This window comes from Mus musculus, chromosome 14 (assembly GCF_000001635.26).
Source record: "Mus musculus strain C57BL/6J chromosome 14, GRCm38.p6 C57BL/6J".
In the NCBI taxonomy this organism is placed as follows: Eukaryota; Metazoa; Chordata; class Mammalia; order Rodentia; family Muridae; genus Mus; species Mus musculus.
Window position 1 is genome coordinate 28,015,552 of NC_000080.6, and position 25,507 is coordinate 28,041,058.

At 38.2% G+C, this 25,507-nt stretch overlaps 1 protein-coding gene across 37 annotated transcripts in view; it reads left to right on the forward strand.

The window, feature by feature from the left end:
- Window positions 1–25,507, forward strand: part of Erc2 (ELKS/RAB6-interacting/CAST family member 2) — an 856,263-nt gene that overhangs the window by 393,277 nt on the left and 437,479 nt on the right. For 22 of the 37 annotated variants that reach the window (XR_383172.4, XR_001781112.2, XR_383171.4 and 19 more), the window contains 4 exons: window positions 6,411–6,551; window positions 9,482–9,622; window positions 13,883–13,918; window positions 24,792–24,985. Coding sequence is in view for 28 of the 37 variants with exons in the window: in XM_006518931.3 (XP_006518994.1) it covers window positions 6,411–6,551; window positions 9,482–9,622; window positions 13,883–13,918; window positions 24,792–24,985 (512 nt within the window). In the remaining 9 variants the exon portion in view is untranslated. The remainder of the gene's footprint in view (window positions 1–6,410; window positions 6,552–9,481; window positions 9,623–13,882; window positions 13,919–24,791; window positions 24,986–25,507) is intronic. The other 15 variants (XR_001781115.2, XR_001781117.2, XR_001781116.2 and 12 more) reach the window with 1 other exon arrangement.

Genomic DNA, 25,507 nt, shown 5'->3' on the forward strand with positions numbered 1-25,507 from the left:
ATTTTAGCTCACAGTTCAAGGTTCAGTCCTTCATTACAAGGAAATCAAGGCAGGAGGAGTTAGAAGCAGCTTGTCACATTATGTTCACAGTCACAAGGAAAAGACACTGAATGCATACATGCAGTTAGCTCTCTATATAATCCAGGTTTTATTACCAAGAGATTGTTCATAGCCACAAAAAAATAAGTCTTTCCATATCAATTAATATAACCAATATAGAAGTCTCCCAACTGTATGCCCATAGGTTCTTCTAAAATAAAGGACAAGTTATATACTTCCAGGAATAATGACACAGAGTAAATATCATTCCTATTCTAAACAGAAAAAACAAGAAATGGTTACACTTAAACAAAAGGCGAAATAACAGCAGTGAAAACCAAAACAAACTAACAAGGATAAATTACTCCAAACCCAACAAAGCATCAACTCCTGATACTCCTCCATGCCTGGCATCTGGGGCACATAATGTAATCATTTAGATTCCAATAAACTGTGTAGCCCCACCCCCTTAGCTCTGCTATCATCAACCTATAGATTATCTTCTGGATAATCTACATTCCATGTCTGTAACTCTCCCTGGAGTTGCCCATGGTATTGGCATCTCCACTATCTTGAAGTTTCTACAATATCATGGTTTTCACTTCAGACTATGCAGTGTCCTCTCTGGCCCTCTTTACAGAGACTCTGACCCTACCACATCTGACTCAACCCTGATGCTGTGTATGGCCCCCTAATTCTTTCATGCCTTCAAAACAATAGCACATGGATGAATAGGATGGTTAGTTTTAATAGCCAACTTTACACAGTCTAGAATCACCTGAGAAGAGTCTTGATAATAAGAGATTACCTAGATCAGGTTGGTCTGTGGGTCTGTCCATGAGGAATATTTTTCCTCTAAATTGGCTCAATTAGGGTGGAAAGACTCAGCCTGAGTTTGGGCAGCACCATTTCAATGGCTGGTCTTGAACTGTGCAAGAGTGAAAACAAAGCAAGCTGAGCAAGTAAGTGAGCCTGCACTCATTTCTCTCTGTGCTCCATTATGGATATTTTATATCTTCTGGTTTTAGTTTCTCAAAATAATGACTGTAAGCTTGAATGAAACAGTGATGTGCTCGCTCAGGATGGAGCCTGACCCTCTTGGAACATAGTTACATCAGTTTCTGTGACCTGACTCTGGAAGCACATCTCTAGGCATCTGGTTTCCAAGAACAAGGGAGCCATTCAGCAAATCTGTTTTAATTTAGACCCTCCCCTTCAAATGAGTTTGCAATCCCACAAGTCAGAGCCTTGTTTGGCTAGTATGTTTCCCTCAGTGCATGTGTTCTATTGGTATAGTATAGAGCAGCATATTGATCTTTAATAATTACCCTCTGTCTTCTAATTACTATAGTTTTTACATCTTTCTGCCCATCTTTTTTGCTGATTTTCACTATAGATTTGAATAAGTGAAGTAAAATATAGACGTGCTCAACCTGAATGTACTCCTGTCTTCAAATTTCTAGTGTCAAAAAGACTAGTTTATGATCTTTAAATTCAGCTTCACTCAAATTATCAGGGCAGAAAGCCATATTCATGGTCAAAATATCATACACATGACTCCCTTCCCAGTTCCTTATAGAGTCCTTGTTCTCTGAAACTCCATCAGCACAGCATCCATAGTACACATATTCTCAGTATTGGTCACCAAAAATCCAACCAGAATAATCCATTACTTCTATTTCCAACATTCACCTGCTTTTGTAGCCTACAGTTCTAAGTTCTTCCACATTCTAGCCACAAAATAGTTCTAGCAGCCTAAGAGTCACATAGTCGGGTTTATCATACCAACAACCCCACTTCTTTTTTTTTATTATTACGTATTTTCCTCAATTACATTTCCAATGCTATCCCAAAAGTCCCCCATAACCTCCCCCCCACTTCCCTACCCACCCATTCCCATTTTTTTTTGGCCCTGGCGTTCCCCTGTACTGGGGCATATAAAGTTTGTGTGTCCACTGGGCCTCTCTTTCCAGTGATGGCCAACTAGGCCATCTTTTGATACATATGTAGCTAGAGTCAAGAGCTCTGGGGTACTGACAACCCCACTTCTAACACCAATTTATCTCTTAGTTTCTTTTCCTGTCCACTGTGATTAAGTACTCTTATAAAATCCCCTAAGGAGAAAGAATTACTTCAGTTCCTCATGGACAGGAGGTCAAGGCAACATAGGAGCTTGAAGCATTTTATTATACTGCCCACAGTCACTAAAAATGAGCAATAAATGAATATATGCTACTACTTAGTTGTCTCTCTCCTTTATATGGTCAAAGTTTCCCTGCCAAAGGAATGTTCTTACTCACAATTAAGATGGTTCTTCCCCTATCAATCGATAATAATCAAGATATTTCCCCATAGGCATGCCCAAAGGTCCATCTCCCAGGTGATTCTAGACTATGTCAAATAACACTAACTGTCATACCACTCCTCCATTTTGAAGGTAGGACATGGGCTCAATAAGGTAAAATGAGATATTTGGACTTCGCAGGCAGCATTGTTGGTTGTGACCATGCTAACTGGTCACCCAGGACTCCTGGAGGTCATTTCTATCCTGTAAGTGCTGCCCTATGATTGAAACTTTGTTGCTTCTCCCGGGGTACTCACCAAGGCCACCTAGCCCATAAGTAAAGCTGTATTAATTGCTTTTCTAAAGCTGTGACCTGACAGAAGAACTGTCCCCCCTGCCCTGCTTTCCTAATAATGCTGCTATACTATGCTCCCACAAAGGATCAATAATCTATTACACTGATCTCTGGAAATAGGTTTACAGACACACCCAGAGTGTGCTTTATTAATCGCTGACATGTAGCTTGATTCAGTCATACTGACATCTAAGATCAAGTATCACAAGGACTTAAACTTCCTGATCTTTGTACTTATAAGGACATCATACTATAACCTTAAATAGCTTTTCTCTCAGAAATTCCATCTTTACTTACAGTTAATTGAACATATCCTCTAGGACAGTGGTTCTCTACCTTCCTAATGCTGTGACCCTTTAACACAGTTCCCCACATTGAGGTAATTCACCAACCACAAAATTATTTTCACTGATCCTTCATAAATGTAAGTTTGCTACTGTTATGAATTATAACATAAATATTTTTGGAGATAGAAGGTTTCTGAAGGGTTTACACCTGTAGGTTGAGAACCACTACTCTTGAATAAGGCATGGTATGAAAAAAAAAATCAGTAAATTAAAAAAAATTAGTAAATTTTTGAGGGTGTATAAGTAATTTTCCTTTTATAGTATTGGTAATCTAATTCAGGGTCTTACACATTCCAGCATGTGTTGTTATGCTGAATTATGTCCTCAGCCTTTAATAAGTAATGGCCTGCTGTCTTTGACTGGTGTGTGGAATATGTCAAACTCTGCCTTACTGTTTCCCTTTTATTATGGCACCAGGAGAGTGTTTTTGACTTTAACTTCCAGGAACTCATTCAACTGTAGAAGGCATATAAAATGATACAGGTCACTGAGTCAAAATTCTGTTACTTAGGCAGGGACAAAGCATGGTGGTAGAGTATTTGCTTAGCACCCATGAGGCTGCCCTGGGTATGAGATGCAGCACCAGTGGAAACTAACATTGAGTATGTCACACAGAAGCTCAAGAGCTCGAACCCACTGAGTTGACAAATCCTGTCTGGCCAAGCCTTGCTGTAGCCACCTTCCAGATAAGCAGTTGGGAAAGCTGGACAGTAGAGCCCCAGGCCACTGAGATGCAGTCCCTACCCTTTGATAAAGCACCTCATGAATCGAGCTGTGCAGAGCCAATGAGTGCCCACAGAGCTTGCCAGTGCAAATATGGCTCAAAGAACAATATGGTATTGGGATTTCTGCAAGCTAGATGTTAACCAAGTGGATCCTGGCATATTGGGACTTTTAACACATGTTCTTGACATCTGGTCCTCTACATGTGACAGTTAAATTAGTTCTGTCATCAATGGAGGAGTATTTTATCATACTGAATCACCAATAACCTTTAAAGTATTATAATGCTTGTTTTGCTTCTATTTCTCTGTTTCCTTCTCCCTCCGTCCTTCCATCCTTCCCACCTTCCCTCCCTCCTTCCCACTGTCCCCCTCTCCTTCCTTCTCTCTCAATGCCTAGATAGTAGTACCCAGTGTTTAAAGCAAATTGACTTACTTTCTGAATGACTGACACCTTCTAAATATTAACACAGTTCTCCATCTTATGACCTTTGCTTTGAAGCCAAGAGGATCCTTGAAGCAAGAGGATCCTTAAGTTCTTCCTTCCACCATCATTTTAGAGTACCCTGTGGTGTGCCAGGCAGGTTGTCCAGTTCTAGACTCATGGGCTGCTCTTTGCAAGACTAAGCTGGGAGGATGAATTTAAGTCCAAACTGTGTAAGAGTTTTGAAAGACAGTACATGTGATGCATCTGACCACATGGCTTCTGGGAGGTTTCCAGTTGGGTGACATGGTTTCATTGGAGGTTGAGAAATGTCATGGCAGCATCTATGTGATTTAGGGATGGGACAGAGGAGTCCAGAAGGTAGACTGACAGTTGTCGTACAGGCAAAGATCAGAAGGCCTGGGAGTCTGAAAGCTGCTAAAAATCCTTACAGGTTTATATTTCACTGCTCTCACTTCTTCCTTTGTGGATCACATAGGATCTAGTTAGTTAGCATTTTACCTCCAAAGTAAAATAAGACCATAACCAGGATCAAGAAGAAATAAATATGCATAGTTAATAGATCCATTTTCTCTGTGCCACCCACTGACCTAATAATGTACTATGTGCAAGATGCTTTAAAATTACAAGATAACAGTAGTCATTTTTCTTCTCCTCAAATTATTAGGTATATACATTATTATAATTGACAACACAGTTGCCTCCTTAGGGATCTCAAGTCACAGGCTAATATTCAAATTAGCTTCCCTGTTCATTAAACACATATGACAGTCCCTGGTGTGAAATAAGTTTTCAGTACAGGAAATATCTGCATTTTGCTCAAACTAAACCCAAGTTCTGGAGTCTCGGGTTGTTGTCAAGAGACCATTGGGAAAAACAGACAACCACCACCAACAACAACAACAACAGCAGCAACGAACTGTCTCCAGAGACACTGGAAAAGCCACACTCAAGGCAGGTCTGTCCTTGTCTCATGTTTTCCTTGTTAGTTCAGTCTGTATCAACAATCATCAGGTCACCTTGGATGAGTCCATAGCCTCTGGGTACTCTCAGAGGCCTCGTCTCTTCACCAGTTACAGTTGTGCCCTTGAGGTTGTGATCATAACTAATAAGAAGTACATATGAGTTCCTGGTACAGAGTAAGTTCTCAGTGCAAGAGATGTCTATACTTCAATTAAACTGAGCCTGAATTCTAGAGTCCTCAGCAGTTGTGAAGGAGCCACTGAAAGGAATACAATGCAAGACACACCAAAAATAAGATGAAACAACTCAGATTCTTGGCAGGCTTCTGTTTGTCTCACAATATCTTCCTTAGCTCAGCCTCAAGCCCTGGGTGGGGCAGTAGGCCCGGCTCCTCACCACCCAGTAGTCCTCTTTGTAGTCTCAGAAGAGGCTTCAGGAAGTCCTTGGACGCCAAATGAAGAAGCCAAAGAAGCAGGGTTAAGACCAAAGAAAGGCACTCTGCTTCTTCCCAGCACTGTGTAGGTATTCTGCTCTGAAGAGCTTCTGGCTGACCCTCCTGCCTCTAGACCTGCTCTAGGCATTTTTCAGGGAGTGTGAATGAAATGCAGCTCACAGACTGAACATCAGTGGTCCATCCTGCTGTGATTAGAGAAGAGAAATTTGGGGGGGGAGGTCATGATTTCTTTCTTGTCTGGTTTTATTTTCAGCCAGCTGAAATATATTTTTGTACCACAATGTAAGCTTCAATAACAGTTTTTAATAATAACAATAATGATGATAATTAACAACAATAATGTTATTTCTTCCAGGAATAGGGGAACCTCTACAAAGTTCTTCCTACAAAGCAATACAAACTTGACTTCCATACCCTGTGCCCTCATTAAAATAATAAAAAAAATGTTCATAGGAGCTTGTATCTGTAATCCTAGCACTTTGTAGAAATAGGAGGATTAATGTAGGTCACCAGGCAAGCAGACTAGCCACATCAGTGAGTTTCAGGATCAATGAGAAACCATCACAAAAAATAAGGTAGAGAGGGATTGAAGAACATAAGAGATATCAGGATCTCTTTGCATGTGCACCAGCCTGCACATATTTCTACACACACACACACACACACACACACACACACACACACACACACTACTGTGATACAGAGAAATTTTTAGTTGAATTGTTCCTGATTTTCTTTTGCAATAGGCTTAGTGATACACACTGATGAATTATTAACCCCTGTGTTCTTTCTGCCTTGCAGGAGAGAATAATAGAGCGCTTGAAAGAGCAGAGGGAGAGAGATGATCGAGAAAGACTAGAAGAGATAGAATCCTTTCGAAAGGAGAACAAAGACCTCAAAGAGAAGGTCAACGCTTTACAGGCTGAGCTGACAGAGAAAGAGGTGAGTCCAGAAAAACAACCACATCACATCTGCAGCCCTCAAAACCCTGTCTTTGTCGACGTTTATTTCACTGATGGTATCAGGGAACACACAGTTTAGTGTGAAGATTCTGGCAACAAGGCTGCCTGAATTCCAAGGAAAATAGTCCCAGTGTCTCCCTTCATCAGTGATACCTCTGGGCATCTTTACCATTCAGCTGACTGTGATATGGTCCCTAGAAACTTTCCTTATTAACCTTATTACCTTGTTATCTTATTCACTTGTATGGATTAGAGGAGTTTTTAGGTCCTATGATCTTTTGCTTGAACATCAGTTAATATAATAACAACAGCAATAATAACTCCACATTGCTTATTCATGACTTGGGGGGTATTTTGCATTCACTGGCAATTCTCAAATGGATCATCCAGTATCTCCCAGGTTAAAAAAAATTATGACATCGAACATAAAATTTTAGACTTTTTTATTTTACAGTAAATTATTTAAAGCCATCCCACCACTTCACACTATAGGAAAGATGAATGCAGAGTATAAGTGCCCCCTGTGTTTTTACAGTAAGACAGGAAGTATATTTTAAGGAACTCTGGGGGTTCTGGAGCAGTTGTTTGGGGCCACAGACTCCATGTTCCAGGGGATGTTCATCAGATGTGTCAGTATTCGTGAGTATGCTTTGGTGGAGACCTGGGTGAAGCAGCTGTGTGCCTTATTTTCCTTAGCATCCTTATTTTCAGCTGTCCCTGCCACAGTGCTTTCTGTTTCCCAGAAGTTCCCCACCTCTGCGGATGGCTCAGGCTTCTTTGACATGTTCCATCTTTCTAAGCCATGGCTACCACTCTCTCAGCAAATCCATGGTTACCCATCCCTTGTATGGTGATAACTCCACATAGATCACTACAGTTTTTCCTAAACAGGGACTTAAAGCTTTGATGCAAGAGAAGTTCTGAGGGATCCAGAGGACAGTTTCTTATCCCTAAAATGGATGCTTACTGGATTTTTAGAGAGAAGCTCATTGCTTTGTCATGGTGAAAAGAAATGCAGTTCTTCTTTTCAACACATTTTGTACTGCAAACTGTGACCGGATGGGTTTGTGATTTGCATGAGACAGAAGCATGTTCACTCTCATTTATACGATTCTTTACTATTTGGATTTGGAAGTGCCATTTGAGGGTTCGTGCCTTAAACTTCACTCCTAGTAAAGAAAACCAGAGCCCAGTAAGATGGCAGAGCAGAAGCTTTAGACAAAGACGGCTCCATAAGCCGTGCTAGCCACAGTGAGCATCATTTGGGCAGCTCTGGGAATACTGCCAGGTCCCGCCAAATTCACTTGGCATTGGCATTTGGGGTTCAGTCAGAGAAACAGACCCAGATTAATAAATTTAACTAAATTAAGGGACTCCCTGAAAAGAGATGGTTTATACTCTAAGGCGGGGGGTGGGAGGGTGGTGGTGCAGGGAGGGGGGCTGGACAAGCCCAGCAGGTGTAATGTGACTACCAGGAAGTACAGATAGAAAACTCAGACACAGGCTGCTGCTGTAATCCACAGGGGAAAGCTTTGCTCCTAAGGCCTTTTATTATTATTTTTTTTCAAAGAATAGGACCAGCCCCACCCAGAGGACAGAAGATAGTCTTCTTAAAACTTAAAATCAACTGATTATAGATGTTAGTCATGTCTGAAAAATCTCTTCACAACACCTAGATTAATAACTAGGAGTTTCAGAGTAACCAAATAAAGCCGACCATCACAACTGGCAATTTACTATTTAAAAAGGAACAAAGAGTTGCAGTTTTTAGGGCACTTATGATTTAGTTTGGGTGATACTATGTCGTCACTGTGACAAATGACTGGATTATAAGGTCCTTTATAACCCTCCCCCAGCCCCTGTGGAAGTGAAATTAGAGTTGTAGACTTCAGTTTGAGATGTGGACCTGCCTTTAATGGCTAGGTGACCTTGGACAAGACAAACAGTGAATATGAACTTCAGCTTGCTGTCATGAAAAAATGGTTCACGTGTCTAGGAGGAGCAATGATGACCTCCATACATTAAGGACATCCGGTGCTCAGGGAAGGGTCTTGTATGACGCAGTAGGCAGCATCACTGTTTACTGAGAGAACATCGTGAGCTTACGACCTTTCTACTGTTACAGTGATGTTAGAAAGGGCCAACCTGTCCATTTTTGTCAGTAGGGGTTCTTAGCCATTTCATATTTGGTGATGAACATTGCCCTAATAGTGAAAACTGTGTTCAGAGATATGTCTTCAAGTATTTATTTCTTTGGATTTTAGAATTCAAGCTATCTAGGGAGGCTTAGAATTCTGGACATGGTTGATAACTCAGCAATATAGGCGGTCCTGTATCTGAGTGGGAGATTAATCATATTTATTGAGTCTGGACTACTAAGGTTTAGAACTTTATCTTTGATTTACTAGGAGATATGTGAAAAATTTAATCGTTGTGTTTCTGTTAAAAGAAAGGGGATTTGATGGAGTTTCATAGGATGTTTCCTTTATATTTGATTTATCCTTGGAAAGACGCATCCAAGTCCGGAGTGTGCTTCAGTCCTGTCTCAGAGTCTGCACCGCGTAGTGACAATAAATACAAACGGGAGAGCTTAGCTGTCTGTTTGGAGAGGTGCTACTAAAAGGTCACCTCAGGACTTTTATCATTAGCATGACTTTGAGATGTGAAAACTGCATGTACCGACTGCTCCATTTAGTCACATTTGATTCTATTGCAATGAGATCCTGATCTGTTCTGCAAGGCAGCCATCTTTAGTTTCCAGATCAGAGTTCATTATTCTTCCCTTAGTAAGATGTGCCAGTTATGCTTAATACATACTTTATTGTGTTGTGTAGAATCAGCAGATGTATGCTGAAGACCTTGCCAGGAGAAATCATGATGTTTTGCTTACTAGCATTCTTCTTCTTTCAGTCCAGTTTAATCGACCTCAAAGAACATGCATCCTCGTTAGCTTCTGCAGGACTGAAAAGGGACTCCAAACTGAAGTCTCTAGAAATAGCCATTGAACAAAAGAAGGAGGAATGTAACAAACTGGAGGCACAATTAAAAAAGGTAAGCGAAGTCTAAGAAGAAATGTGCTGATTTTAGAGTGAATTTATAACACAGTTAAGGAATAAGCATTTTTTTTTCGTTTTTCAAAATAAACAAACTCTTTATCATTTGCTGTCTGCTAATGAAAGGATTTTAGTTAAACACTCAAGTTGATTTCCAAGGAGTCTGCATCAAGTCTCTCTCTCTAAATCTAAAGAGAAAAAAAAAACTATCTGAAGTTTCCTATCAAAAGAAAACTTGAAAAAGATAAAATAGTAGCAGAACTGAAAGAATAACAACTAGCCACTATTCTCTGGGAAAAATCTAAACTCTCTGAAAAGGATGAATGAGAATGTTTCCACAGAGGAGAGAATCCAGAGGACTCCTTATATTTTGACAAATTTTTCCAACTTTCAGAAGTAGGTCAATTTTTTGTAATACAACTTGGCAAACATGTTCCTGGCAACACTCAGTTTCTAGATGTTCGCTGAAATAGCCAAGTCCCTAGCGCATCTGTAGAATGATGATTTTTAGTGAATTAATAAAGGCCTACTGTCTGAGGAAGCTCGTCACAGTCAGACGTCTTTGGAAAGGAAAGCAGGCTCTTTCCGTGTGGCCCTCACTGTTCTCACCGACCTGCACACTGTTGTGGAGTGCATCTGAGTCATGCCTTGTCCCTTCGCCTCTTTCCCTACGTTGTTTGGTTTGTCTGCACTCATTGTTCATATAAAACTCATAATGTAATTAATTTAAGTCTTTTGTTCCTCTTGACAACGTATAAACTTAACCAGAAGAGATAAGAATCTTAGCATTCAAATAAAGCATACAACAAGATTACTGTGACCCACAGCACACTAGAATGGGGATTTATCAACCATAGTTATGAAAATAGTTATGGGTGGCATGGATGGCCAAAGATATGGGCAGTACACACATTTATTCAAGAATTATTTTGAATGATTAACATTTAAATATTCTATTTTCTATGAACTTCTGCAATACAAATTAAAATGTAACTGTTTTGCTACACAGGGATTTTAGGAAAATCACCATGAGAAATTTTACACTAAGAAAATCTACTCACTAAGCCTCAGAAAGAATGGTTGTAGAGATGGCTTCTGGGCAAAATGCTTAGCTCCTATCCCCAGGAGGCCTTTGGAAAGAAATACCAGGCAGAAAGGCATATTCCTGTAATTCCTCTATTCCTGGGAAGTAGAGATGAATAAATCTCTGGATTTCTCAGTTTACGTAATTGGTGAGTTCCAGGGTAGTAAGAGACAGTATGTCAAAGTATAAGAACATAAGGTAGAGAAGTAACCTAGAAAGACACTCAGTGTTTACCTCTGGCTGTTTCATGTCTGTCCAGGGGCACACACAGTCATCTACACAGGCATACACCACACACACACACACACACACACACACACACACACACACACACACACACACACACACACACAGGCACATGGGAAAATAAAGTGAACTGTGCCTAATTAATCTCTTTTAGCAACATGGCAAGAAAATTTGAAAAAAAAAAAAGTTAGTTTCAGGGTTGTCTCAACAGCTCCCTTACTTTAAGTAATACTATTTAGCAAGGCAGAAATCTGGACTGGTAAGTGAAAGAATTTCAATTGCCCATTTGAGGCTATTTAGGTGGAGATCGAATTGGCCATTTTAGCATTTGGGGCATGAAATATTTTCTTGACATATTTGTATTGTACTCTATAATACACTAACATTTACTTACTATAATAGCTAGGTAGTGGTGAAACATGTTCAAATGTAACGCTACAGCGAAGGGAAATGGCCTTTGCTTGGTCACCTTACTTGTAGCAGTGTAGGAGAACCTCAAACATACCCATGCCTGAAAAATACCCTCACATCGTGGAGATCAAAGCTCTACATGTAGGATTTCTACACATATGTGGTGAACATAAGCCCTTTGTCAGTATAACTCAGTGTTGGCCTTTGAAATCCCCTAGTGACAGACAGAAGAGGTTCACATGTTGATGCGCTAGTCTCCATGTTTATGGTTCAATTCGTTTATTGAGTCTACATCCATATACTTCAGCCGAGTCTGCTTCAGTTCAGCTTGGTTTGCCCACTTGTAGCATACCGTTCCTAAGCTCCCATTTAGTCCTACAGCCTTTTAGCATGGTATTTAATGTCATTTTAGTATTCTACAATGTCACCAGATAGTTGCTTTACTGTAAGGGAATTATTTAATTCATGAAAATGTAACTAATCCCTAAGTATTTACATAGTCTTTACTTATGCCATCTCCTAAGCACATGGTACAGTGAACTTTAAAAGGTAATGATAATTTAGATATTTTTATGCCTAACCTACAGATGCTACGTTGTTACATCTGGCTCTTTAATATTGACTGAATTTAGATATGAAGGAGTTGGTTTTTGTTTGTTTGTTTTTTTTTTTTCAGTAGTCTCTAATTTCTGCTCTAGGTCCATTAAAACCTTACCTTAGAAAGAAATGAGATCTCCATTGGATATTTCAAAGCACAAGATAACAACAGACACACAAACACACATTAACGAAAAGTAAGCAACACTGAAAGCTCAGACGGGCGCCTTTGCCTCCCTTGAATGGAATGGCCTGTGACTTGTGAATAAAACAGATTCACTAAATAAAAGCTGAAAATATAATCATCTTGTGTAATAAACACCCTGTGAGTTTTTCCAGTGGTATCTTACTCAAGATTCGTGATGGTTTAAGTAGGTTTTTTCCTTCTGAAATCCACATGAGAGTATAAATTAATAGCATTTAGCTGACCAGACTTTGTCTGCCTGTGACAATGGAGATTTTAACTTGTTATCCTATTAACAATGCCTGGCTAAAGTAAGCTAATGTTTTTACACAAAGATTTGTGAAGAAGTTTGGGTACATAGCCATTTTAAATACCTTTGGATAGAGACTTATGAAATCTTCAAATATTTTGTGATAAAAATGCACAGAAAAGGGACTCTATGTATTCTATCCCAAACTCTTAGAAATGGCTGTCAAATATTCATGTGTGAGGGAACTGTGCTGATTTTAGTGAGTTAATGAAGCAGTGCTAACCAGGTAAGGCAGAGCTACTAACTCTGAGTGTACATAATAACTACGTCTACTCACTAATGTTAGCTATCTGGGGACTGAGACGATCTCATTGTTGGTGTATGGACCATTCCATCCACTGAGTGATTTTGAGTAACGGCTCAGGCTGCAGCGGGTAACTGACCTGCATCTTTAAGAATTTGCTGAGAAGCCACAGAATCTAAAGAGCCATGACTTCTCCTCCCTTTAGTTTTCCAATCAATATCATGCTTTAGGAGATTTTTATAAAGCATGTTAAAATCATTATTTGCTATACTCCAGTTGAAGAAACAGGCGTCCTGTCTCAACCTAATACCAAATAATAATTACTGTAGGATTTTATGTACAATACCTTAAACTTAAGCCTCAAATTAATGTGTTAGCAGTTAATAAATTAACACAGGAACACTATTTACAAGTAATATTTAACATCTATAACTGTGTACAAAATTGACAGGCACCCGTTATAGGTACTAAAGCACTTGGAACATAATAGGAAACCTCTGAAAATGACTTTTTCTAAACCGAAACAGTGGAGACTGATAACAGACCACACCGCGCTCCTTTCATCTTTGTGCAGACTTGAATTCTTTTCCCGTTTAAATCAGTATGGTACTACCCTGCTTACTGATCCTTCACGTTTGCTAGCCTGCTGCTTCCTGGTCTCTATTTGAGTTAGACACCAAGTAGAACATTTAGTCTTACGTTACTACCTAAGAAGAGCTATAAATTCAATGATAAGATTTAATTAATCTTTTATTATTTCCAACTTTGAAGTTCAGGTAATAAATTGTGGGCTTGGCCAAAAGTACTTCTTCTGATTCATTGCTGGAGGCCAGCACTTCATGTATCATCAAAAGTGGACAGTTTTCTTTATTTCATGGGCTATTTAACTTGAGAAAGGGAAAGTAACACAAACCTTAAATTTCTTATTCCAGCTATTCTTTTTTAGGAGCCAAAGTCAACATTTGTGTTTCCCCTGAGCCTTTCACTTTCACTGTGGAATGTTTAAAAACTGAAATTTCTCCTTCTTCTCCTTTTTTTTTTTTTTTTTTTTTTTTTTTTTTTTTTTTTGAAGAGCAGCTCGTCTGTGCAAATGCACTGGATTTGCTGAGCTAATGCTGTTTTTCTGGATCTTTCCTTCTTTCCTTGTCTGTGCGGCAATGCCACCCCACCTTTGCAATGTAGCAAGCTGAACAGTTGTTCAATCAGATGTACAATCCAGTAAGTCATTTCTGAAAGTTCCCGCTGTAACATATGAAAGCATGAGGATCCCCTAAGCCCATGTCCAAGTGTGCCACACTGGGGAAGCTTCCAAAATACCAATCAGTCTCTTCCCCGCATCCACTCTGCCAAAAGGAATGATCTGCGCAAAGCCGATGCCATTTCTTTCAAAATTTAAAAATTGAGAAGCCAAAGGAATATGGCCAGCTCTGAGAATAACCTTCTTCCCAGCTTCAACTCTCAGGCTACAAAACAAAACAGAGCAAAGCAGCTTGAAGATCTAGGTTTCCGGTATTACCTGTGAGATCTTTCAATGCCACAGTGATAGCATTTGTAGAACAGTCAGCAGCCCATATGTGTGCTGTATGTATGAACTCTGTGGTAAGCTGAGTTTTGCTTTAATATCTGAGCTGTGACTGATAAACACCTAACAACAATGTAGGGTTTGTAAAAGTTTCAAAATATCTCACAGGTCCAAGGGCAGATCACAACATGGTCTACTGACAACAGAATGTAGCTATTCTGACTTGAGTTTAATAAAGTCTGAAGAGCAGGTAACTATATTATTATTATTATTAAAAAATGAATAATATAGTTTAGATGTCCCCACTCAATCTTTATCCTAATGACATGTGCATTCCTATCAAACATGTATTTGTTTGTTTAGTTTAAAAAAGAGAAAAAGAAATATTTTTGTTTTGTCAGGAGACTAGCTTACTAGGAGGTACAGTTAGTGAAGGTCACTAGAATGTGTCACTGGTCAAGGGTTATGTGTTGTGTACTCTCATTGTCTTCTACTTAATGAGTACACATCACAGAAAAAAAGAAATTCATGAAGGAAGTAATTCAGTCAGCACAGTGATACTTCTTAAGCCAAGCTCTGCCTGTGTACAGATGTATGTGCAAGATGCTTGGGGGACTTCATAGATTCTGCCTGGACCCTGCATCTTATCCCACAAACACATTTACAAACATAATCCCTGATGCTGTGCTGAAGTGTCCTCCACATGGATCTTAGCAGAGTACCAAAACCAAAACAACCAACCAACCAAACAAACAAACAAACAAACAAACAAACTACTCAAGTTTTCCTTCCCCTAACATTTGAATGAAAGCCATAATTGATAGGCTCAAGACAGTGAAAAGGTTAAGAAAGACAAATAGCAATGATAATAATGATAAATAATAATTAACAACAATAACAATAATAATTATAATACTAAATTAGAATATCTTGAAGCTTGAAAAACCACTCTGATTCTTTTTGTTAATTCATTTTATTTATTTATTATTTATTTATTTATTTATTTATTTATTTATTTATTGGTGAATGTTTCTAGAACAAGATTGCATAACATTTTTTTCCCATAGTTACAAGTTCGGGACAGGAATCTAAGTCTGTTGTGCATATGAAACAGAGGGATTGCTGTGTTCTTTGGCTGCAGAGAATTCTCAGGACAGTAGGTTGTGTCTATCAGTCCTTCTCAGAGTAGATAGGGTCAAAGAAATGGCTTAGTGGCATGGCGGTTTCTACTTTCCCTTTCTCTTCCACTGTTACAGGGACTGGCCTCAGCATTCAAAAGCAAACTTCAGTCTCCAGTGACTAATTCAAGGTCTTAGGCTGACATTCTTCCTCATGTTAATTAAGCTAACCAAATGGTTTGGCATCCTGGGAATATTGCCAGCTCTCCTTGTTTTTAACTCCCTCTGTCTGCAGATATATTCAGGATCCAGGGTTTGTTTGAGGTTTTTTTTTGGGGGGAGTGGCAGGGGGGGGTTCTGATAGGGATGCAGTTTGATGGGTTTTTTACCCTTAAAAGTCTTTAAAATGACTGCGTTTCTCCTAGTTATAAAAGTAATATATGGCCATGGTATTGAAAAAGTGAAGAAGGATATAGCAGAGAGAAGAGTAAGAGGCCAGCTTACAGCAGATGTAGCGAAGAGTAATACACATGCGCTCGTGTTCCTCCATCAGGCACCCTTAAGTAGAAGGTGCTGCTCTTCTTTCTCTCCTTTCTTTCCTCTCTGTTTCCCTGTCTGTCCGTCTGCCCTTCCTTCCTTCCTTCCTTCCTTCCTTCCTTCCTTCCTTCCTGCCTTCCTGCCTTCCTGCCTTCCTGCCTTCCTGCCTTCCTGCCTTCCTGCCTTCCTGCCTTCCTGCCTTCCTGCCTTCCTGCCTTCCTGCCTTCCTGCCTTCCTGCCTTCCTGCCTTCTTGCCTTCTTGCCTTCCTCCCTTCCTTTTTCCTTACTTCTTTTCTTACATACTTCTCTATTTCTTTTCACCAAGTTATACCAAAATGTTTATTCAATTTTTATATTTTAGGGTTTTTTGGGAATAAAACATTAGAATTCATTCCCTCTTGTAATTATTTTCTCAAAGTAACTCTTAACTGATATGACATCTAGTCAGTCTATTTATTACAAATTTTGGTCACATGTACCCGTTTTTGTCAGTATTATAAGCTCCCCAACCACCCATCCACCCAGACTTCCATCTTCTCCTTTCTTCTTCTTCTTCCTCCTCCTCCTCCTCCTTCTCTTTCTCCTCCTCTTCCTCCTCCATCTCCACCCTTCTTCCCGCCCTTTTGCTTCTTCATAGAATAACTTTCTGGACACAATCCTGGTTTTTAAGGTTATCTCAATAGTTCTTACAATGTTGTATCTCAGAGAACTTTAACCAAGAGCCCTCTCACAGCACTGATTAAATGTGATCTTTATGACCACACCCTGGCCCACATTGAGAACTGCCATTTTATATAACTTTGAAAAATCCTTAGGTCATCTTACGTCTTCTCTTTAATTACTAACGAGTTTTAGGTTTAAAAATATATGTAAGCTCTTGCCTTTAATTTACTAGTTTGATCATTGGGTCTTATGAGTTGTTTTCTGTTCCATAAACAACTTTTTCCTGTATTGTGACAATTTTATTTAATTTTTAATACAGAGATTCTTTGAGGACTTTGATCGGTTGGATTTCTTTCTTTGTTTCTTTTATTTAGAATTTTCTTATTTTTTCTATTCTTTGAAGTCATTCTCTGATTTCACTCACATGTATTAAAATTTTTGGATGCCATTTTTATATTAATACAACTCTTATCTGTATTTTGATTAACAATAGGAGGTCTAGTATATGTTTTTAAAAATTATCAGTTAATTTTCATTGTTTGTCAAACGTTCTCTGACCTTGATGTCACAGTTTTGAGTATTATACTCTCATAGGAACAGAGGTCTCAGTTCCTGATCTGTCTTTCCATTTTAGCTGTGTCTCTTGCTGTTGGGTCAGAATCTTAGCTCTGTGACTTTGTGATGTTTAAACATCTAGTGGAGCAGATTCTAGCTGGCTTCTCTCTACTTTTGTTTCTATCTTGTTAGGGAGTTCTGAGCTTTGCATTTTTTTACCTTCCAGGTGAATTTAGAAGTCACTTCTGTCAATTACAAGTCCCAGTTCCTGGTGATTTAATTTGAGTTGTATTCATGCTATGCGATAATTTTAAGTCATTGATACGCTTTTAATATTATTTCTTACCTTTTATAAACACGATCCAACTTTTTTAAAGTGTTTTTTTTCTACAGTAAAGTTTTGACATTTTTCTATTACAGGACTGGGTTATTTATTTTTGTAGTATCTACTTTTAAAGCTATTGTGACATGTATGTAACATGTATGTACACATAGTTTTTAAACCGTTACAGCAGCAGGTACGTTTTTCCTTTTATTTTCATTTTTAATTATTTATTTTAATTACACGTGCATTGGTATTTTGCCTGCATATATGTATGTGTGAGGGTGTCAGATCCCCTGGACCTAGAGTTGCAGACACTTGTGAGCTGCCACGTGGTTGCTGGGAATTAAACTCGGGTCCTCTTGAAGAGCAGTCAGTGCTCTTTACCACTAAGCCATCTCTCTAACCCCCATCGTTTATTTTCTAACCAGTTACTGGTACCCAGGACGTTTTTGCTCATGTGTGTTTATTTTGAATATGGCTACCTTCATGTTTCTGGTGAATTTACTGTAGTTGTTTTGAATGTATGGGGGCATTTTACTGTCTGTACAATGTCCTTGTGTCTACACTCAGAGGAAATAAGGATCAGGCTTTGACATCTTCCTGCAAATACATTCTGGAGCACAAATAAAGCATTTACTTTCTATTCCTTTGCTGTAGGTACTCCCTTCTGCTAAATAATGTGCTGATGTCATTTCGTAGGAATTTAAAAGTTTGTCTTTGAATCTTAATTATTTCTCCTAATAATAACCTGTCTTCACTTAACTACCAGTCTCTGATCCTGAAGGAGTTTTGTGTTGTCACGTTAAATATATGTAGGTTAACGTGCACTGAGTCTGTTTTTTCCCTTAGTTTCTAATTCTAGACAAATAATACAGTTTATCATTGCTTTCAAATGCTGTCTTGGTTATAGCCCTAGTACACTCAGAGATGGAGTCCAGAAGTCTTTCCTATATATTAAAAGAATATTTGGCTTTTCAGACACGTTAATTGAGTACTTTATAATATACCCCGTTGCTGCTAAGGGTGCATTTGAAAACCCTCTGACGTGCTTCTGTGAGCTCTCTCTGGCCAGTCACTATCCATTTAAAATCCCGCCTCTTGTAAACATACTGCATGCAGGACTTACATTTAATTTAAGGGTCTACAAAACAAAAACAAAAGCAAACAAACACAAAATCTCAGGCATTTTTCCATTCTGCACAGAGGAAAGATACCAATCTTCTTAATGTTCAGGGAGAATTCTCTGTTGACTGTGTCATTTCAGGGCTATGCATTCCTAGGGACATAGTGTACTGATTACAAATGCCTTCGTGACTATTGTTTAGTCTTAGCAATTTTCTTTTTAAAAAAAGTCTATTTCTGAAAACTATTTGATTCACTCTTAAACCAGTATCCTGTGGCAAAAAAGAAAATTCTATATGCTTAGCACATTTTAAAACCCTTTAAATAAAAATGTAATTACTAACATAATTCCCCTGAGAACTAAAAGCAATATGTAGACAGAAAATTACAACTATATATAACTACTTAAAATCTACTTCAGGGAATATAGATGGTACAGGCAAACACGTATCCAGCAATTGATGTAGGCATTCAATGTCAAAAGAACTCAAGTAATATACTAAATGACATAATAATGTAAAGTTACATGTTTAATTTCAGAATGTCTAGGTAATACCTTTAGTTCTCAATGTTGCTAATTTTTATAAATTCCAGGAAAATTATGTTAATAATTACATTTTATAATAAAGGGCTTTAAAATGTGCTAAGTATACAGATTTTATTTTGTATTTTTTTGAGTATTTGTTTATATTTATTTATATGTATCATATTTGTTTTATCTATGAAAATAAATTTTTGGCAGGTTTAAAATGCAGATTGTGAATGTTCTGAATTTAGTTAGTTTGAATTTTAAGAAGTATAATTTCTTTTGAAATGATGAAACACAAGATTCCAAGATTTACCATTACTTTCAAAATATATTACCTAGGGCCAATAATTATGTCTGGTATTTACTCATTTTTAGTTGAAAGAAAATTTAAGTTTTATAATATGTTATAGTTCTGGAATTATAGTCAGAAAATTTAATGAGTCTATTTTGTTCATGATTTAGAATTATGTCAATGTCTGAAATAGTTTACACCCCATCCTGCTATTAAGATATGAAAGGAATGTTGAAACACTGTCTATGGAAGCCAGACAGCAAAGTACTGTAACGGAGAGTCATATTTTCACAGTGCATAAGCTTAGTAAGTTACTGCTGAAGTCTAGGGGCAGCGTGGATGAGACATCAACAGCTTCATGACTAAGAGTTGGCTTGGATTTTAGGTTACAACTAATCATTTGTTTTGAGGGAAATAACTTTTTATTAAAAAATTGTTAGGGCCCATTTCAAAGGGACTGTTGTATTATAAGTAAATGTCCCCTGCCTTGTGTCACTGCAGAGTTCTGGACTGAAGTCAGTGCTTTGCTTCTTAGACCTCTGGATCTATAAACCAATACCTCAGTGAGAATAATCAGTGTTCAGCCTTTAAAAGTCTAAGTGCAAGTAAGTTGGAGATATGTGATTGCAGTACTTATTAGCTTCCAATGCTGGGGCTAACCACTCTTTCCTTGGTTGACATATATCAGACATCTAAAGTTCTGCATTGTTCCTGATGCAATTCTGATAACTTCTGTTAGGATAATTGCTGGGTATCATAATGCACTGTTCTCCCCCAGGCGTGACCAGATTCCCCTTGCCCATTATCCAGGCTTTCCAAGTCAGTTCACATCAAAATGCTGAGTCTGGGCCACATCAGTGAGGCACCCAGCTTTGTTTTTTAATTACCAGGTACAGGGGAATTTCTGTATATTTAGAAATACGAGAGACATAGTCTAGAGACCCCCAAACTTACAGATCTTACATGTAAGACTGAAATTTCTGTGATGTTGTTTACTGATTTTCTGTTTTTCTACAGTACATTTGTGAGTAGCTCCAAGAGTTTCAAGAACTATTTTGAGACAGAACTTGATACCCAGATTTTCCTTTAATGACCTAAGAGTTTAATATCTATGTTAACAAAAGAATAAATATTTAGTAACTGGAGGAATATTCTTGTCCATATTTACAATGAAAAAATTCTGGAAAAAATAATACCAGTTTGTATTTTCAAGAATTAAGTTCCTGATAACTTAAAGTAGAAACAAAGTTGATATTCTTTAGAAGAAGTGGGTGGGAGGGCCCAGTTCTCAGTTGGACAGCTCTTGTTGAACCATCAGGTCCTTAAGAGGAAATAATTACTGTTCCTTTTCACTCAGATCTTGAATGCAGAAGAATGACGCCACAGTAGGAGTGTGTATATATTGAAACATGAGTCCTTTTATGTTTTGCCTGCACTGTCTGGGATATGTTAGGCTGCAGTTTTACCTGCTTAGATCCAGGTCAGAGGCTATGAGTGTAGATGAAGCAACTTCTGTCATAATTTGAAAAGCAACAATCTGTATATCTCCCCACTTTTAGAGGTGCTTCCTACCTTAGAACTTTGATGGAAACATTGGATCCATAAACCTAGTTTCCTTTCATGGTTTTGGGTATGGAGCATTGGCCCCATGGCTGTGGGTCTCAATACAGCACACTCATTCTCCTGACTAAAATGGTCCTCAGAATAGTTGCAACTCACTTTGAGTCAAACTACTTAACTCTAATAATTCCTAGGCAATTCATGCAGACATTTAAATTTGTACTTAGAATGGACAGCAGACTCACAGATCTTCCCACTCATGAGGTCCTGTCAGGGCCATTACATGAAACTTAAGAAACGATCATGTCCTTATAAGAGTCTTTCTTAAAGATTTCTATTGATGTGTGCATTTTATGTCTATTTTCATGTCTATCAAAAAGCCCCTCTAAGAATTCTTCTTCAGGATTGGAAATAGTCTGGCATAAATTATTTTTCCTGAAATCAGTAGGTACTATGTTGAAAGAGAGAGCAAGAGCAAGAGCGAGAGAGAGAGATTTTTAATCATTGAAAGAGAGATTTTAATCATTTTCATGAAGATGAATGGTCATTTAAAAAGAAATGATTATTATCGTGTTCAGGTTTTATCTAGCAGACATAGGACAGTGATAAACTTTTTTTTTCCATTTTTTATTAGGTATTTAGCTCATTTACATTTCCAATGCTATACCAAAAGTCCCCCATATCCACCCACCCCCACTCCCCTGCCCACCCACTCCCCCTTTTTGGCCCTGGTGTTCCCCTGTACTGGGGCATATAAAGTTTGCAAGTCCAATGGGCCTCTCTTTCCAGTGATGGCCGACTAGGCCATCTTTTGATATATATGCAGCTAGAGTCAAGAGCTCCGGGGTACTGGTTAGTTCATAATGTTGTTCCACCTATAGGGTTGCAGATCCCTTTAGCTCCTTGGCTACTTTCTCTAGCTCCTCCATTGGGAGCCCTATGATCCATCCATTAGCTGACTGTGAGCATCCACTTCTGTGTTTGCTAGGCCCCGGCATAGTCTCACAAGAGACAGCTACATCTGGGTCCTTTCGATAAAATCTTGCTAGTGTATGCAATGGTGTCAGCGTTTGGATGCTGATTATGGGGTGGATCCCTGGATATGGCAGTCTCTACATGGTCCATCCTTTCATCTCAGCTCCAAACTTTGTCTCTGTAACTCCTTCCATGGGTGTTTTGTTCCCAAATCTAAGGAGGGGCATAGTGTCCACACTTCAGTCTTCATTCTTCTTGAGTTTCATGTGTTTAGCAAATTAAGTGATAAACTTTTTAATGGGCTTTAATAACATGATCTACCATCAGCATTACATGACAACATCAGCGGTACTGTCGAGATTCAGGCATTTTCCCCCTCAGATTTCTGTTTGTCTATACATCATTTGAGTCCTTTATTCATACTCACTTATTGGGCTAAAAAAGAGGATAACCTTATCTAATTCGCCTGTTGTTAAAGACTGGCCTTGACTTACCATCCTCAGGATTACACAAAGGACATGCATACCTGCCAGGAACAGCCAGTCCTTTCTTCCTAAACCTCTCAGAGAGTCTTCTCTAAAGAGTGGGTTGATGAAAACTGAAGAAAACTATTAAACTAGCTGTACACAAGTATCATGTCTGGGATTCTTATAAAGTAATAGTCATAATATAAAATGAACATTATCTTCCAGATGTTTGTCATTTTGTATGTTTTCACTGTCTCTAGAAATTCTTTTGATTTGCCTCTTGATGTAGGACATAGAGCAAATTTAGATTTAAAACTAATGTCTCATGGCTATTAGTCATTTATTTGCTCATTAAAATGATAATAATAATAATACAAAGAATTTAAAATAAAACAAGATAGACTATCATGCTTAACTCTTAACCCTTGGTAAGAAACATATGCGATGGGAAGGGAATTTTAACTTTAAAATGTTTATTTATTTTGATGGGTTTTGATTGTTTTTAATCACTCATTGCTTAGTCCATTGTTTTTAAGATATTAATGGCATTGATTGGAGAGTCTGAGAATGATCCAATAATTTATTTTTAAGCTGTCATAGAATAGCGATCAGTTTAACAATGTAAAGAGAGAAATAAAATATATTTTAACTAATCAAAAATTGTGTTTTCTGTCACAAAAGTATTGGACTTAACTTTTATCCCAGATAGAAGTATATAGTTAGTTCATTTTAAAGTGAAACTATCTGCTTTAAATTGTCAAAGTAGAAGTTCAGCTATTTAAATGTTGATCACCTTGTATAAAAATATGATTAATGCAGGAAAAAACTCCTAAAAGCATAATAATTACTTTTATTTTTATAAATACTGAAAACATGCACTAGTCTGTTACAGAGAGGCCCAGAGTACACACTAAATAAAAATAAAATACTTTTGAGATTTGTTGGTAAAAGAGAGAAACCAGTTTTAATAGTATGTTGGATTGATGAATTTTTCCAAGTTCTTTTTCATAGTTGTATTTATTTCTTAAGAAAAATTTAAAGAATGTGAAAAATTATGCCCCCCTTTATCCTCATGCTTAAATAATATGTTACATGCAAAAATATTATTTAAAAATGATTTTGTCATGAGTAAGAAATTTATTTTATTTATACTAATTTTTGAATTTTTTTTTACTAAATCATTGCAAAGACTGTCAACCTTCTAACAGTAGTATTAGTATTAATTTCTCTAACCATGCATGATCCATTTAACCCCACAGTAGCTAGAGCTTGCTTGCCTTGTTTATTCCCTTAAATTAAAGAAAAGAAAATGTATAAAAGTACAGTGGACATGTGCTCCACAAAGCGGGAAAGCAGAAAACTCAAGTCTAATGGATTGTTGATGTTTTATGACTTCACACACGGATTTTTTGGAGAACCATACATGTATGACTTCTCTGAACTTTCTATGTTAAATGTGCACCATTGTTAAGCCACGTGCTCTCTTCCTGCCTGCTCTTTGAAGAAGCCAATTAGAAATGAAGGGAAGCAAGGGGTAGGCAAAACATTGTGGTGCGGTGTTTCTGCATCCGTCTGGGAATATTTCAGCCAAAAGTTTATATGGGGAAAAAGTAAACTCTAATGCCACCACACACACATATCCATGCACATAAAACCACAAATACTTTGGCTGCAAATTATTCTACAGTGATGTTGCTTGTTGTTGACTGTCTGTTCTGGTGTGTACAGCTGCTATCCACCCATGCATGTGTTTGCAGATTCTTGTCTGTGTGCTTGTTCATGACCTAGCTCATCTTCTCATTGTTTAGGTTAAACCTAGTCAAGTAAATAAGAATTTATGGGTATGACTGTTAGTTAGAAAGCCCTTTCTAAATTCAAGACGTCTTCATTCCAAAACACTTCAGTCGGCATTTCTCAATAGGAAGATGTACTTGGTCAACCAGTCTTCTAAAGGCTACCTGGCTCTACATATGCCCTTTCTGGGCCTTGGGAAACAATTTGCTCCTGTCCTATTTATTCTCTGAGTCAGAAACTGAATTATTTGATGGAAATTGCCTTGTGAGAAATTGGACAGGCTCCATCCTTCTTACTGAATGAAGGAGAACTAAGACACTGGTCCCTTCTTTCATCTATCCCCTACATTTTGGTGGAAAGAAAAAGTCAAAAGTAGCAAAACTTAACATTAAAAAAAAAATTTCAGTAGCAGAAGCCCCCTGTGGGACACTATCACAGACTTTAAAGTCAACATTATTTAAGTTACCTAGAATATATGATTTCCCCCCAGCATGCCTTCTCACTGACAGAATACCCATAATTCTTGTTGTTTACTTCCTCTCCAAAGTTTCATTCTGGGCCATTGGTGACGACACTGTCTATTGTTCTGAACCATTGTCTTAACTACATTCTTTAAAAATGTAATGTTGAAGGCACATAATATTGAAGATGACTCCAGGATGAACCCCGAGTTTGCAGACCGACTAAAACAGCTTGACAAGGAAGCATCTTACTACCGAGATGAGTGTGGCAAGGCTCAAGCAGAAGTGGACAGGTTGCTGGAGATCCTCAAGGAGGTGGAGAATGAGAAAAACGACAAAGACAAGAAGATCGCCGAACTGGAGAGGTGAGTTCTGTACCCTGGGAGTGGTCCAAGGTGAGCAAACACTGATGGCTCGGTGTTCACTCTGACTCAGGGCACGTTCAAAACACCCACTGGCACACACTCATACCACAAGTTAGAAGGAAGTTAATACATGAGGACTGTAGCCTTCCAGCAAGCAGTGATGCTGTCTTTCTGTGGAGTACTACAGAGGTGTGGTTTACCTTCTACAGAACTAAGAGCCTTTTCAGAGTCTAGAAAAACAGAGCCTGGCTTCCTTGAGGGGTGTCTCAGATCTAGTACCTGTACCAGCAAAGTATGCAAAAATTGGGGCTTTGACTATCTGAAACCTCAGTTCCTTCCCTTTAAAGATGAATATTTGTGGTTTTGGTTTGTCACAAGCAACAGAGAATATGGAGAAATACAGTTGGAATTTCTTCATTCAGATAAGAGAAAGGGAGGCTCGTGTTTTTTTTTTGTTTGTTTTTTTTTTTTGTTTTTTGTTTTTTTTTGTTTTTGAATGTCTTTTGGCACACTGTAACAAAT